Here is a 15,568-nt window from a genome sequence, read left to right as displayed (position 1 = left end):
TACATGTCTAGGAGTGAAGGCAGTGAATGGTGAGAATGATGCAAGTCTATATAAGGGGGCCAAAGGATTCAAAAGATGAGGAATGTGTAGCTTTGAATCAGTTCACCATGAGGTCAAGATGGGGAAATGGCCTGGAGAAAATTGATGGGTCAAGAAATTGAAGGTCTGGTTAGATTGAAAAGAGTTGGGTTTTGTAAGGGAAGGCAGAGGGAGAGGTGAAAAGCCAATAAGTTTTGGTTGGATCAGGCCTTTTGTCATTCTTTTACATGGAGGTGGGACATAGAAAGATGGAGGGTAGGACCATCTTTGTGGGGGTTTGAGGTGGGGTGCAGGAGTGGGTCATGAGAAGGGAACGGGCTGAGGAGCTGACTGCTTAGGGCAGTGATGGTAAACCTATGGCACACAGAGCACTCTCTGTGGGCACTTGGCCACCCTTGCCCTCCCCCCCAGAGTACCTTACTAGAAAGGCAGAGAGACCCAGGTAGAGCTGCTCCCTCTCCCTCTCCACCATGTCTGATGACATTTTTTCACATCACCAGCCCCTCCACCCAGCAGCCAGAGAGCGCTTCCTCCCTCCTCTGTGTGGGGTAAGGAGGGGGCACAGCTTGTGGTCTCTGGTTGGGGTGGGGCTGGCATGCCATCTCCAAAAGGTTCACCATCACTGGCTTAGGGTGTCTGAAGGAGAGTCATATTGTGATTTGGAACCAGGAACTGAACTCCTAGAGGAAGGAAGGGGAGTGAGCTGGGGAGTCTGTAAACAGTTGTGGCTAATTGTACCAACCACATTTGTCTGTTTTTTGAAAACCAGGAATGCGTGAGGTTAGATACTTGGTAGAATTAAGCTAGAATTCGTAGACCTTGGGCAGAAGTTTTCAGAGTATCTTAGGCCACTGATTGGTTTCTTTGGGAGTGTTGGGTTTGTTTGGGGTAGCAAAATGTCTCCAGTTGTCTGAACTGGCAGCCCACTAGTCAGAATCAAATTAATTTAAATTTACTAAAGAAAGTTCATGTGTGGTATACAAGACTCTTACCTTGAAGAGAAGGGAGAGAGGAGTGTCAAGAAGCCCAATATTATTCGCTGATGTTCGCTCCTTAATCCGTTAGACTTGGGGAGCATTTTGTGTCTCCTGGATCCCTTTGGCAGGCCATGAAGAAGCCCCCTGAGTCTATCTCAAAATCATGTGTTTAAAAGCATGCATAGTATAACAAAGGATCCCGCCCTGCCCGGGGGTAAGAAGCTCTGTCTTTAACACCTGGACAGCATTTTTCTGGAGCAAGTCCTGCACGTGGGTAGCCCAAGCTCTGCCTCTGTTGAAGGTGATCAGCACCATTTCCCTGTCTGGGGAACTGCAGTTGTTGCAGATGTGCAAGAGAATCCCAAAAGGAGAGGCCAGAGCCTGGGATTCTCCGAAGTTGTGCTGTCAAGACAGCTGATGTACAAGTTCCATTTGGGAAGCCGCCAGGAGACGCTGTGTCACTCTCGTCTGTCACAGCAACCGCGAAGAGTGTCTTTCTGCCTTAGAGCTAGGGCCTAAGCACTGTGTCATTTGGTAAGATGCAAGAAGGGACATATTTGTGAAGCAAGATAAGCTTCCTTTATGGAAAATCTGACAACTCAACCAAGTGATAACCAAGATGTTCTCCCTGAGGAAGGTACCTGGCTGGCTCCAAGGAGCTCTGTCTGCCTCAGGGATATGCAAAATCGGAATTAATTAACAGAAGGAAGGCATTGGAATTAAGAGGGATTGGGAAAGGCTTCTGTAAAAAATGGGAAATACTCAGATGGCAGATGCCAAAGATTTCAGTACCCTGAACAAGCTGTGGATTTCCACAGTTGCAGTTTGTTTTGTTTTTTTAACCTTTTCTGTCTTAGTAACAACTCTTAAGTCAGAAAGGCTAGGACGAGGCAAATAAGGTTAAGTGACTTGCCCAAGGTCATACTGCTAGGAAGTGTCTGAGGCCAGATTTGAACCTAGGTCTTCCTGACTCCAGGCCTGGCACTCTATCCACTAAACCACCTAGCTGCCCCTCCATGGGTTTTTAGTCACTTAGATCAGAGATTCTCAACCAGAGGTACAAGAAGCAAATGTCTACGAACCAAATAGTGTTCTTTATGAAAAACGAATGCATCCCTTTTTTGTCTGTATGACCCTGGACAAGTCAATTTACCTCAGTAATTTCTTCTGAGCTCTATCCTCCAGTACTCACCACCAAAGGGATTTTGCATGATCTGGAGATAGTGCGTACATCCTACAAAAATAAGAGTGTTTAGGTGTCTTCCAGCAAGGATGGCTTAATATATCCTAGCTTTACCACCCTGGCTGCCAGTGTCTTCTATTACATGAGTTGTGACCTTTAAATGAGGAAAGCGAGAGAATTGTTATTGAAAGAAGTTCTCTAACATTAGGACTTCAGTGTAGGCATTGTGAAGCTAAGATCCTGCTGGGGACATACAAAACAGATGTTTGTTAAATGCCTTCGGTGTGCAGAGCACTGTGCTGGTAACCTCATTTTGTGATGCCCACTGCCGGAATTCAGCTGCCTTTCCTGCTTTTCTCCAGCTTTGTTGTTCAACAGCACTTGAAATAGGAGCAAAGAGAGGGTATGGCGGGAGTAAGCTGAGGCTGAGAGGGCTGGGGCGAGATTGGCAGTAAGCTAAGAAGGTAAGAGAGTCAACAGAAGAGAGCAGTGGAGAATCAGATTGGCTTCATCAGTGCATCAAGGGGGGAAGGGAAGAGAGTGAAGCCAGTGCATGGGTGATGGCCTTGGAGAGAGCTGAGGGTTTGGGGGCAGGTAGGTGGCACATGGATAGAGCACCAGGCCTGGAGTCAGGAGGACCCAAGTTCCCATCTGGCCTCAGACACACTCTCCAGCTGTGTGACCTGGGCAAGTCACTTAACCCCCACTGCCTAGCCGGCACTGCTCTTCTGTCTTAGAATTGATGCTGAGGCAGAGGGGAAGGGGTTTTCTTTGTTAGTTAGTTAGTTTTGTTTTGTTTTATTTTGTTTTTCCTAAAGAACTGAGGGCTTAGAGGCTGGGGGAGATCAGATAAAGGCATTTCAGCATTCGTGAGCGTGGAGGTGGAGCCTTTGTGGGATGGATATGCCCACCTCTGCCGGTGGCTGCAGTGGGGTGGAGGAAGAGCTCATAAACACTGAGAGGGTGGGGCATTTGGGGGAGCACCGGGACGCCAACTGAAGTCCCTTAGGGGTTAAACTCAATGCATACTTGTCAGTCCAAATAGAAGTGGCCTCCGTTTTCCTTTCTCGGTGTAGCAAACAGAAGCTGAACCCTACTTGTTGCTTCAATAGTAGCTTCTTAAGGACCAGTGATGTGCTTTCATGGGTCTCTCTCTCGACCGGGTTCTTGTTCTCTTGAGTGTATGCTGCTTTGGTGACCATATAACGTCCACCAAAGACAGGGATGAGGTGGGGGGACATGAGATCAACTCACAGTGGCTAGAGCACTGGGCCTGGAGTCAGGGAGACTTGACCTCAAATCTAGCCTTAGACACTTAGTAGCTGGGTGACTCTGGGTAAGCCACTTCACCTCTGTCTATCTCAGTTTCCTCAACTGTACAATGGGGATCACCTACCTCTTGGGGTGCTATGGGGATCGAATGAGGTAATTGGGAAGCACTACTGTTATTATTATCTTACTGACATGCCAGTGCAGGTTGGTTACCTTCTCTTACCTCTGATCTTAAAGAATTTCCTCGAGTGCAGAGAAGTGAAGTAGTTTGCTCAGTGTCGTACAGCCAGAATGGTCCAGGCTAGATTAGAACTGAAGCCTCTCTGGCTCTGAAGCCAACTGTTGAAGCATTTAAAGAAAACTTGGGGAAACCAGGCCTGGAGTCAGGAGGACGACACTCCAGCCTGGCAGAAGAGGACACGTCTCTTGTCATGTAGCTTTATTTTTGCAGAAGCCACCAGGTTTTTCACGATGAACCAAAAAAAGGCAGTGGCCAGTGTGAAATGGGCGAGGCTGGGATATAGACTGTGCCTGGGACAGCAAAGGGGTTTCTAAGCATCGTTTTTTTTTTAACGTTAAATGGCTGATATAAAGACATCTGTGGGCTTAACCAAAAAACCATTTTCTAACCCAAAGCATTCTTTCACAGGATGAAGCTGCTCTCTGCCTGGCTTCAGCTGCCGATGTGCCTGCTGAGCCCAGTGCCGCTGTGAGTGACCTGCCCCTTTGGTGGACAATAGCAGCTCAAAGAGAAGAGCAGCCAAATCAAAGAGCCCCTTTCCCCACCCACCATTCCTAGAGGGCCTTGGCGTTCAGGAAAGCTTTGTCTCTAGTTCCCGGCACCTGGTATACAGGCTAACAGACCCACTCCCTGATAGCACTGCTTTGAGTGTGCCACGTACTTTCCTGAAGCCTTGTCGGGCAGCGGTCTGTATGTTGTTTCACAGGCTGCTCGGGGAGGGAGCTCAAATGAAAGGGCAAGAAATTAGGAAGTTGTGTCCGAGAGCAAGGAGGTATTGGAGATGAAGCACAAGCAAAGTTGTTCTTTGGGGCCAACGAGAGCTTTGTGTGAGATTATCCTCTTCTGTGGTGAGACACCAGAATGAGGGAAAGGCAGGTGACTAGGGTGGGGGGGGCATAGAGGCCAAACCAGGAGGAGGTTGAAGGTCAGAGGTTAGATACCAGAGCTTTTTTGTGCTTTTCCTGCCTGAGGGCAAAGTCCTTTCCAAGACTGGCCTGATGGGGTGCAGAGATGGCTGTTTTGTAAGAGCTGGCATTCACTACCACCACTCGCCTCCATTTTCACAGCTCCCCAGTACCACCTCTTTGAGGCTTTCTGAAGGGCTCTTTTGAGAAGGATAGGAGAGAAGATGAGTAAGACAATTTAGATGGGAGGGAATAGGGACAGCCAAGATGCAGGTTTCCCAGACAACTGTTGTTGGGAGAAAAGATCAGTTCTAGGGTCGTCAGTTAGAGAAGCTCTTAGAATTCTAGTGCTCGTGATTGCGGTGTGATGAATGGCTCGGTTTGATTAAGCCTTCAGATATTCGGAGTGTGTGTTGTGAGACAGGCCGCATGCGAGAGAGGGGATGGAAAGAACAGCTGCTAAGAATTGAGGGACAGCTAAGAGAATTAACCAGGTAACATGGCATAGGAGTCCCACGTGCCTGGAGTTTTTTGCAAATCATCCTTCTGCTCTCTTGTAGCAGGTGGAAACTAGTCCTAACACCAGCAGGTCCTCTGAAGGTTTCACTACTCAGCATGCACTCCGCCAGGCTCAGATGTCCAAGGAGCTGCTAGAGCTGAATAAAGCCCTTGCTTTGAAAGAGGCCCTAGCCAAGAAAATTACTCAGAATGACAGTCACCTGCAGCCCATACAGTTCCAGTACCAGGTAAGTTCTGTTGGCTCCTGGATAGAATTGAGCTACATCTGTCATCTCTCTCTCTGCTGAAGAATATGGGCACTCAATTTGGAATGAAGAAGGCAAGGCAAGGGACTGGGCCCAGTATAGCCAGAGTGTTGGAACTGTAAAAATGCCAGAGGACAGGCACCCTCTCATTTCTTTCATTCTGAAGAGTGGCCGCCTCTGCACAATAGGCAAAGAAAAGCAGCCGGATAACCATAGCGAGGAAGTCGTATTCTAACGATGAAACGCAGATTCTGGTCTTGCAGCCAGGCTGGTTTTGTTACGTTGAGCTGTGGTACCAAGTCGAAAAGGAATTCCCTCTCTTGTGCTCGGTCTCCCGGGACTTTCTTTCACCAGTGGCTAAGTTATTGGTCATAGTGTTTGTTTCTGAGTCCCCGTGGTCTGTGTTTTAAGGCAAGGCTCTGGCTGTTGGGTTCCACAAAGGTTGGCCCCGACCCATAGGCCAGCTCTTTTGGGTTCAGTCTGTCTAGTGTGACGTGCCTGTGATCTTGTCAGAGCGCACACGGGGCATTCTTCCTCCAGCCTTTCCAGCCAGGTTCTAGTTCAGTCAGCCTCTACTCATCCAAATACTACGTGCGTACCCTAGATGGGACCCACTTTCAACCCTTCTTGGAAGGAAAGGTGCCAGGAGTGACGACTGGCTTGCGCTACATATCTGGTCTTCCCCTAGAATCCTAAGGGTTTAAGCCTCAAACATGAAACCATTTATTACAAATGACCTCTCCAGCTTATCTATGCAGAGCCCGTTGGCTCTGGCCTCCCCTCAAAGGCCAACACCTTCAGGGAAGTCTTTTGTTTTAAGCAGTATTGAAGCAGGAGAACCAGGTTGCAGTTAACTTTCCCCATTCGTTTAGTAACTATGAATGAGAATTGCCAAAGGCAGTGCCTACTCTGCGTGCCAACAGACCAGGGTGCAGATGCCTCCATTATTTCTCCCCCCAGTTCTGTAATGAAAACTCGGGTAGGAAATTAAATATCCTGTGTGTGTGTGGAAACACATGTATATGTTATTGACCAGTTTCACATATGCGCCATAGTGTGTTTGTTACACAGGCTAACCGAACAGGATTATTTTCCAGTTTTATCCTAATTTAATGAACACTGAAAAGGGGACATTTCCTTGTGCACAGTGGAATTGGAAAAGATCTTATGTGAAAATTCAAATCTCTATTGAATGTAACTGAATTTAAAAAATAAACATATATACATTTACATATATATTTTTTTTTCAACATGTTAGTTCCAAAGCTGTCCTGCTTCTCTTTTTCCTTCTGAACTTTGGTTCTCTTCTGTTTGTTTTTAAAAATGCTTCAGAGAGGCGGGGGAGGAGGTTGCCATATCATTAGTCTCCCTCTGCCTGCTAAGTTTTTGAAATAAATAAGCCTAGTCAAGCAAAATAGCTCTGTGCCTTTGCCAGATCCCAAAATGTACACGGCAAGGGAGTAGGTGGCCTTCTTCTTCCTCAGTCTTCTGAGGGTGTTGTTGGGCACTGCATTATTAAGAGTCCAGAGTTGCTCGTCTTTGCCATGTTGTTACTGTAGAAATCCTCCTGGTTTTGCTTATTTCATTCTGTATCGGCCTCTGTGAATCTGCCCAGATTCCCTGGAATTCCCTCTTTGTCATTTGTTCGTACACTATACCATTTCTTTTACGTTATGTGCCGTAATTTGTTGAGTCATTCCCCCAATCGATGGGTCCCCTCTAGGTTTCCAGTTCTTTCCTACAACAAAGAGCCATTCGAAATACTTTTGTACTTGTGGATCTCTTTGGAGTGATGTTGCTGGATCCACACTATGTACAGTTTAGTGACTTGGGTTCCAAATTGCCTTCCAGAATGGCCAGGCCAATTCACAGTTCCACTAGTAGTGCATTAGTGTGGCTGACCTCTCACAGGCCCTCTAACAATTGCCATCTTCTCCTTTTATGGTCCCTGCTGAGTTGTTTTCTTTGGAATTTCTCCAATTCTTTGTTATTTGGAGCATTTGTTGTTACTTTTGAGCACCTGGATTTCTTCCTTGAAAAACTGCCTGTTCATATCCTTTGCCCGTTTACTAAATGAGGAATGGCTCTCATTATAACTTTGAATCAAATCCTTCTGTGTGTTGGATAGCAGAGAAGTATGGTCAGTACTCCTGCTCTGTATTGGGTGAAATCCATTTCTCTCCCTTGGCTCTTCTGCTTTTCTCGCCTCTCAGGTAATAGGCTCTTATCCTTTCTTGTTTTCCCTTTACCCTCATCCTCTGACGAGAGTTTGCTTGAGTTTATGGCTGCTCCCACCCGGAACCTACTCTTCCTTCTTCATATGCACGTTCCTCCTCTTCTCTTCATGATTCCTTGTTGTGGTTAATGTATTTCTCTACCAGATTTCTGTGTGTGTGTGTGTGTGTGTGTGTGTGTGTGTGTGTGTGTGTGTGTGTTTTCGACCTGTCTATATTCACTTCAGATTAATGCGAGGCCCCTAAGTGGCTCCCCTTCTTCCCCTCACCCCTTCTTCTATGTTTGTTATGGGCAGTCATCTCGTAAACGAACCTTCGTTATGTGAGATAGCGAGCTCTTCTTCCTCTTCAGTCTTCTGTCTTCCCTTTTCCCCTTTCTTAAAATCACCAAGTTTAAACAAAACTGTTCCTTGGCCTTACTATTTACTCCTTCTGTGACCCTTGAAGGCATTGGGTTTTGGAGAGGACGTTTGTTTCTTCTCTCTCCTCATAATATAAACCATTCAGCATTATATAGTCCTTTCCAATTGTTTACATGTGTTTACATTTCTGTGTTCTTCTTAACTCCTGTGTTGGCATTTCAACTGAGCAAGTCAGCTCTTTTTTTCATCAGGAATACTTGGAAATGCTTTATTTCTTTAAAAGTCTGTTTTTGCCCAGTAAAATTAAGGCATCTTTGCATAGAGGTCATTCTTGGATATCAGCCTCTAGCTTTTGCTTTTTTGAATACCACATTCTAAGCCTTGCTCCTCTTTTTAGTGGCAATTGCTAGGTCTTGTGTGATCCTGACTGTGGCTCCATGTTACTTGAACTCTTTCTTTCTGGTTGTTTGCAGTATTTTTTTTAAACCTACAAGCCCTGGATTTTAGCACTGACATTCTGCGGAATTTTCGTTTTGAGGTTTCTTTCAAGAGGCGACTAGTAGTTTACTATATTTTCATTTTGCCCTCTGATTCTGATAGGTCTGGGAAGTTTTGATTCATGATTTCTTAAAGTCTAGTAACTAGCCAAGATTTTCCCACAGTCTGATGATTATCGTCTTCTCTCTCTTTCACCTGTTTTCTAGGTCAGTCTTTTTGAACAGCATATGCTTTGTTCTCTGATTTCTTTTCGGTTTTTAAATTTTATTCTAGTGTCCTCCTGATTCTTGGGGTTTTTACTTGCTATCCTCCATACCCAGAACGTCTCCCGCCTCATCTCTGCCTCTTGACTTCTCTGGCTTCCTTCAGCTCATAAGTAAGATCCTCCCTCCTACAAGAAGCCTTTGCCTGCCCTTGCCCTTTTGTCTTAGAGTTGTTAGTTACTAAGACACAAGTATAGGTTTAAAAAAAAAAAAAAGCAAGCAACACTTTGCAAACCTTAAAGTGTGTTACATATAGAAATTCTCAGTCAATAATCAACCAGTTCATCACTTCCTGTGTGTTAGGCACTGGCCAAATTCTGACTCGTATTAGAAGACGAAAACTTACTGTAATTCTCCATGTAATTCTCCTCATTCATTCTCGTGATACTTTTAGTTAGGAGTCCCAGGGCAGCTGGGCTGTTCTGCTTCTGTCCCCACTTTACCATCTTGAGGAGAGTCCGGGAAGACTGATTTTTGTTAACGCAAGCACTAGAAGCATGTTGGTGGAGAAACAGTGCTGTAGGCTCACAAAGAAGCATTTCTGGTTCTAATTTGTTTCTGCCTCTTCTTGCCCATCTGAAGCTGACTCCTACCCTGGATCGAATCTTACCCGACAGCCCACATTAGCCAACTTTGTTTCATCTCTTAAGAGTGTAGGAAACAAGAAGGAATCTGTTCACTGGGTTTTCCCAGCCATGGGAACTGCCAAGCTCCAGTACCTACAGAACTGTCATTGCTGTTATAGGATTATTTTCCATTCTCTCCATGGTGGTTTCATATTGACATAATTCATAGGCGATCAGTAGATGGGGCTGCTTGAGATTTGATATACAAAAGAGGATTATTTGGTTCCCTGTAAATGGTCTCTTTCTCTCTGACCCATAACTCTCCTAGGATAACATGAAAAGCCTGGAGTTGGAAGTCGCCAGTCTACAAAAAGAAAAGGAAGACTTGCTCTTTCTGCTTAATTCCGCAAAGAAGGATGTCAACCAAGCCAAGTAAGGCTCAAATCCTCAGTTATGTTGAGCACTCTGGGGGTGGGGGTGGGGAGTGTGATACAAAGAGAACGAGGGCATTGGCTCTGTTGGTACTCGGGAAAGTCCCAACCTAGCTTGAAAGACAAGACGCAGACAGCCAAAAAGCAGACTTGCAGACCTGCTGAAAAGAGCTGAAAAGCACCTCAGTGGTCATCTACTCTCACCTGGACTCGGGTCCCTGACATGAGTCCCTTCTACAACCGCCTATATACAAGTGTTCAGCCAGCCTCCATTTGAAGTGATGGGACCAAAACCTTCCTTTCTGAAAAATCATTCTATTGTAAATGTCTTAAAGAGGGAAAAGCTTTCTCTACACTCCAGTTCTTCTATGGCAGTGCTTCTCCAAATGCTTAGAGTTCTGTTCTCCCATCACTCCTTGATTTCTCAAGAGGCCACCTTTTTGGGTTTTTTTTTTTTTTTGTTTGTTTGTTTGTTTTTTAAACCCTTGTACTTTGGTGTATTGTCTCATAGGTGGAAGAGTGGTCAGGGTGGGCAATGGGGGTCAAGTGACTTGCCCAGGGTCACACAGCTGGGAAGTGGCTGAGGCCAGGTTTGAACCCAGGACCTCCTGTCTCTAGGCCTGACTCTCACTCCACTGAGCTACCCAGCTGCCCCGAGGCCACCTTTTTGGAGACAGTGATTGCTTTGGGGATTTTTAAGAGGGAGATAACGTCAGGTCAGGGATAGCCCAAGAAAGTCTTGGAGTTAGTTGAGATTTGTGAATTGTAGGAGTCACAGGAAGAGAGCAGTAGAATGAATCTGTTGCTCCAGGTCACTAGGAAATGGGAGTCTTCTTCAGCCAGCCATTAGTCAGTTCCAAATAGTACTAAAGAGTACCCCAAGATGCCTCAGGGCTCTGTCTCACTGCTTATCCTCAAAGTAGCAAGTATTTGTTACATCTGATTTCCCTTGCAGACTCAGAAAAGGGATTGATTGCTTCTGGCAAAGCTAAGGTTCATCTGCTTTCAAGGATGGGATGTTAGAGGGTGGAATGGAATTGCTTGTGGTCTCCTTGCTATGTACTCGGACTGAAGAATACAAGGACTGGCCTAGCCTCTGGCTTTAGCGGGCATCCATTATGTGAGAAAATTCTTCGGGCCAGGCCCACTGGGCTAGAGGAGGATCCAAGATCCTTTCTCTGCAGATTGCTTACCATTAGACTGTCAACTGAGCTTTCGATCTTACCACACCTTTGTACAGGTTGAGCGAACGTCGTCGAAAACGCCTCCAGGAGCTAGAAGGGCAAATTATTGAGCTGAAGAAAAAATTGAATGAGCAGTCAAAGCTTCTGAAGTTAAAAGAATCCACAGAGCACACAGTCTCCAAACTTAACCAGGAAATACGGGTAATAAACGATCCTTAATAATGCTGCCCTTGCTTTGACCCAGAGATTCCACTTGTAAGCACATACACCATGGAAGTCATCAGTAAGAAGAAAGTCCTCATAAACACCATCATATTTATAGTACTACTACTTTGTGGTGACTAAGACCTAGAAACATTAGCTGCCCATTGATTGGAGACTGAATAAACAAAGTCTGAGATATTCACGTAATATTAACATAACGTAACTTTGTCGTAAGAAATGATGAATACAGAGAAGCATCAAAAGACATAGATGAACAGTTTTAAGTCAGCAGAGCCAAGAAAACAATATAGACCATGGCTACCACAATGTAAATGGAAAGAGGGAAAGCAAATGGTACAAAATTATAAAGAACAAGCATGATCCCAAAGAAGAGATATGAGAGCACACCTCCCCTCACTACTTTGCCAAGGTGGGAGGTCCAAGAGGGTGGGAGGGGAGTTAACATATTGATCCATTTTGCTGGGGTATTTTTTTTTCTCTCATCAAAAATGTATTTGTTACATTGACTGGCTTTTTGGCAGGGGCAGGAAATATATAAAGGGAAATTTAGGTGGCATAAAAACAAAAAAGATGTCAATAAAAATAATTAAATTTATTTTAATGCCCCATTTGGAACTTGTAATCACTGCTTCAATCTGGATTTGTTCTATGCTGGTGCCCTCTAGGGAGGGATACTAGGAAGGATTTTAAATTTCTTTGTTTAAGGATACTTAGGATAACTGGTATTGACAGCAATACCCTACTTAAACCTCTAATAAAGTTCCTGTTTTAATGCTTTTCCTTCCATTCATCAGTGACAACCTGACTTCTTATGCCCATCAAATCAGCTCTTAAGGGCAAGGAAGGTGATATACACTTTCCTAGTACCATAAGGGTTATTCTTCAGTGATCAGATTTTAGCATGTGTGGCTGACTGCATTCTGTCTCTGTAGAACCCTTTGGAAATCGGGCCATTAGATGGTTTAGACATCGACACCCTGTGGACATTTCCTAACACTATGGTTAGATACTTTATTTCATATGTTTCAAAATCTGAAACCCAAATTTGTAGCTACATTTGTGGATTTTGAAAAAAGGCATGAGTACATTTTAGTTTTCTCTTGCCTTCCTTTTCTAATGTAGCCTTCTCTTCTTTCCTTCTCAGAAAACCAACCCTTATAACAAAGAATAAAAAAGAAGGGGCGGCAGGGTGAGCAGTTCAGTAAAACTGACCAAAATTATCAGCCGTGACTCACGGCACGTACTTGTGGTTCTACACTGACAAAGAAATGAGGGAGGAGTTGATCCCAAATCCGATGATTAGAATTACACAGTGTTCCATTTCATTACTATTGTTCCTTCCATTTTCATTTCGGTTGTCCTGGGTTGGCTTGCTTCACTCCGCACTGGCTCATATACAGCTCTCCATGTCTTCCTGGAGAATTTTTCTTATTCATCCTTTCTTTCGGCCCAATGATATTTATTGCATTCCTACACCGTAACTCCTTTAGACATTCTCCCATCATTGGGCATGTACTTGACCTTTGCTGCTACAAAATGTGCTGCTAGGAATATTTTGATGTATTTGGGATCTTTCTTTTTGTCAGGCCTCTTTTTACTGACCTGCCAGATAGCAGGCTCTCGGGGTCAGAAGGAATGAAATATTTGTTGATTTCTAAAAGTGTCTCATTAACCTCTACTTGGCAATCCTGACTACAACAAGACTAGAATGTTGGTAGTAGGGCCATTCATTTGCACACAGGCTCAGAGATTAGTAATTCTTATTTTTTTCCTCTAGTTGATGAAAAGCCAAAGAGTACAGCTAATGCGTCAGATGAAAGAAGATGCTGAAAAATTTCGGCAGTGGAAGCAACAAAAAGACAAGGAAGTAATCCAGCTTAAAGAACGAGTGAGTTGCCTCATGGTTCCTTCTATCACGTTTATTATTGACAGATACTCTTTAGAGTTTCTCCTGAAACAAGCAGTGTCCCTAGAAATAAATGAAAGCATTTCTTCCACAAGTGTTCGTTGTGCACCTGCTACATGCAAGGTTCTACGTGAGCCAATCAGATCTTGAAGTTCGTGGAGTCACTCTGTGGGTTCTTGGCCCAGCCTTGCCACTAATTGTGTGACCTCGGGCATGTCCCTTCGCCTCTTTGAGATAAAGTTTCTTTACCTACAAAATGAAGATAATTTCTAGCCCACCTACAGAGTAAGATTATGGTAAGATAAATGAGATAATGTTTGTGAAAACACCTCGGAAAACGTAAGGTGCTATAGAAATGGGCAGTGGTACCATTAGGACACGGTTCCTGCCCTCCAAGACTCTAATTTTTGTCGAGAAGTGCAACTGATCACTGGTAACTGTATGGGAGTAAATGTGCAAAAGCCGTGTGACCTAGAGATGAATTTGGGCTGGAATTCAGAAGAAGAAGAGGGGAGGAATCATAGAGCCTTTGTCTAATATCCCGTAGTGTTTTCAGTTGTACTGTTGGATGCCTCTTTGATCAGAGAGAGGCAAATAGGTAGCTAGAGATGATAGAGATAGATGGGTAAATAGGTATCTATCTCTGTATCTCTATTCCAAATATCTTATCTGTATCTCTATGGCTGTAGCTGTCAATATTTGTCTTAAATAAACTGCCTCCCTTGCAAAATGAAGCTCCTCTCGAGCTTGGTATTCCATGGTGTGGCTGCCTGGGTAACAGACCTCTCTTCCCCGTCTGCCAACGCCTGGGACTGTCTGGAGGACAGGCGAACAGGGATCTAATGACGAAGCTTTCCAACATCTGGCAACATCTAGTCAGTCAGAAAAAAGATGAGGGATCCCAGGTTTTGGGTGCTCCCAGTTCCCAGTGCCAATGAGAGAGCGCTGGAGCCTGGTTCCTTTTTGCCTTGCGTTTTTCATTTGTTTTAAGTGAACACCGTAGAGGCGTGTGTTCTGAACTAAAATCTCTCTCTCTCTCTCTCTCTCTCTCTCTCTCTACTTAGGATCGTAAGAGGCAGTATGAACTGCTCAAGCTTGAAAAGGACTTTCAGAAACAATCCAATGTCCTCAGACGGAAAACCGAGGAGGTAAGAAATTCATTCTGGTTCTAGATTGCTCCATCCAGATTGTGTCCTCCTGTTTTTGGCTGACAAGCTAGGATTCATTCTTTGCTGTACCCACATCTCCTCCTACACTGAGCGACTCTTCAGTTTGAAATATTTGCTAGCTTTAAGCAGAAGGCCCTAGTCTTCATTCTGTCTTGTCCTGACGATTCATATCACCTAAAGGGTGAGGACGTGAAACTTAACAAAAGAGGGAGGAGAGGAATAGCGTATTAAGGTAAGTAGCTAGTGGGATATAATGAAGAAGAAGCCGTCTCCTAAGACTTTAAAAAATCCATGCATGAAGCTTTTAGCTTTGAGTTCCATGTGTGTATGAGAGCTGAGGCTAATCCTTGACATTTGCTCCTCTTCTGGGTTCACAATAGTAGCACTTCACTAATGAGAGATGCTTATTGAGCTCTGGAGTTCTATCTAGTTCCCAAATGACTCAGAGCCCCCCTAGATGTGTCTGCTTTTACTGGTATGGGAGTACTTTCTCCTCACTCTTCCTGAAGCCAACAGAAATGTGGGTGTACCATTTAGGCAGCAGCTGCCAACAGGCGCCTCAGGGATGCTCTGCAGAAACAACGAGAGGCTGCAGATAAGCGGAAAGAGAGCCAGAGCCGCGGAATGGAGGGGACTGCAGCCCGGGTGAAGGTACAGACCAAAGAAACTTTTCCTCTACACTCGAGGGCACACAGCAAAATGACTGCTGCTTGGGTTTTAAGGAAACGGTTAGACTCGAAGCTCTTGAAGGACAGGGACTGTCTTTTGCTTAGTTTGGTATCCCCAGCATTTAGCACAGTGCCTGGGACGGACATCGGAGGTACTTAATAAATGTTTACTGATTAATTGCTTAAATCGGCATTGCAAAATACATTTTCCCCCCCAGAGGGACTATGCTTCTTTTGAAGGACTTTGACCTAGTAACTAAATCAATTCAGTTAACATTCTTTTCAGGATCTCCTTTCTATGAAGTAGGCACTAGGGGTAGTAATATACATGAGGCAGCTGGGTGCTGCCATAGTGCACAGAACACTAGTCCTGGAATCAAGAAGACTTGAGTTCAAATCTGGCCCCAGACACTTGCTAGCTGTGTATGACCCTGGGCCAGTCACTTCACCTCTCTTTGCCTCTGTTTGTTTGACTATAAAATGGAAATAATCATAGCATCTACCTCCCAGGGTTGTTGTGAGTTCCATGTTTGTAATCAGTATTTGTAAAAGGCACATAGTTGGTATATGAATGCCAGTCATCAGTGTTGTTATTATTACATAATTACATAAGAATATATATTATTTCATAAAAATGCCTCAAGGGGCTTCCCTTCTACGGGGGTGGGGGTGGGGGTGGGG

The 15,568-nt window shown here is 44.7% G+C and overlaps 1 protein-coding gene across 1 annotated transcript in view; it reads left to right on the top strand.

The window, feature by feature from the left end:
• The window catches only part of KIF4A (kinesin family member 4A), a 45,051-nt gene extending 29,916 nt beyond the window's left edge, over positions 1-15,135 (top strand). Inside the window, exons 13-20 of the mRNA XM_044682861.1 lie at positions 4,121-4,180; positions 5,178-5,363; positions 9,633-9,736; positions 10,976-11,120; positions 12,922-13,032; positions 14,115-14,198; positions 14,757-14,870; positions 15,106-15,135. Coding sequence (XP_044538796.1) covers positions 4,121-4,180; positions 5,178-5,363; positions 9,633-9,736; positions 10,976-11,120; positions 12,922-13,032; positions 14,115-14,198; positions 14,757-14,870; positions 15,106-15,135 — 834 coding nt within the window. The remainder of the gene's footprint in view (positions 1-4,120; positions 4,181-5,177; positions 5,364-9,632; positions 9,737-10,975; positions 11,121-12,921; positions 13,033-14,114; positions 14,199-14,756; positions 14,871-15,105) is intronic.
• The last annotated feature ends 433 nt before the right edge of the window (positions 15,136-15,568 follow it).

Source organism: Gracilinanus agilis, chromosome X (genome assembly GCF_016433145.1).
Source record: "Gracilinanus agilis isolate LMUSP501 chromosome X, AgileGrace, whole genome shotgun sequence".
NCBI classification, from domain to species: Eukaryota; Metazoa; Chordata; class Mammalia; order Didelphimorphia; family Didelphidae; genus Gracilinanus; species Gracilinanus agilis.
This window is presented reverse-complemented; position numbering and strand designations above follow the sequence as displayed.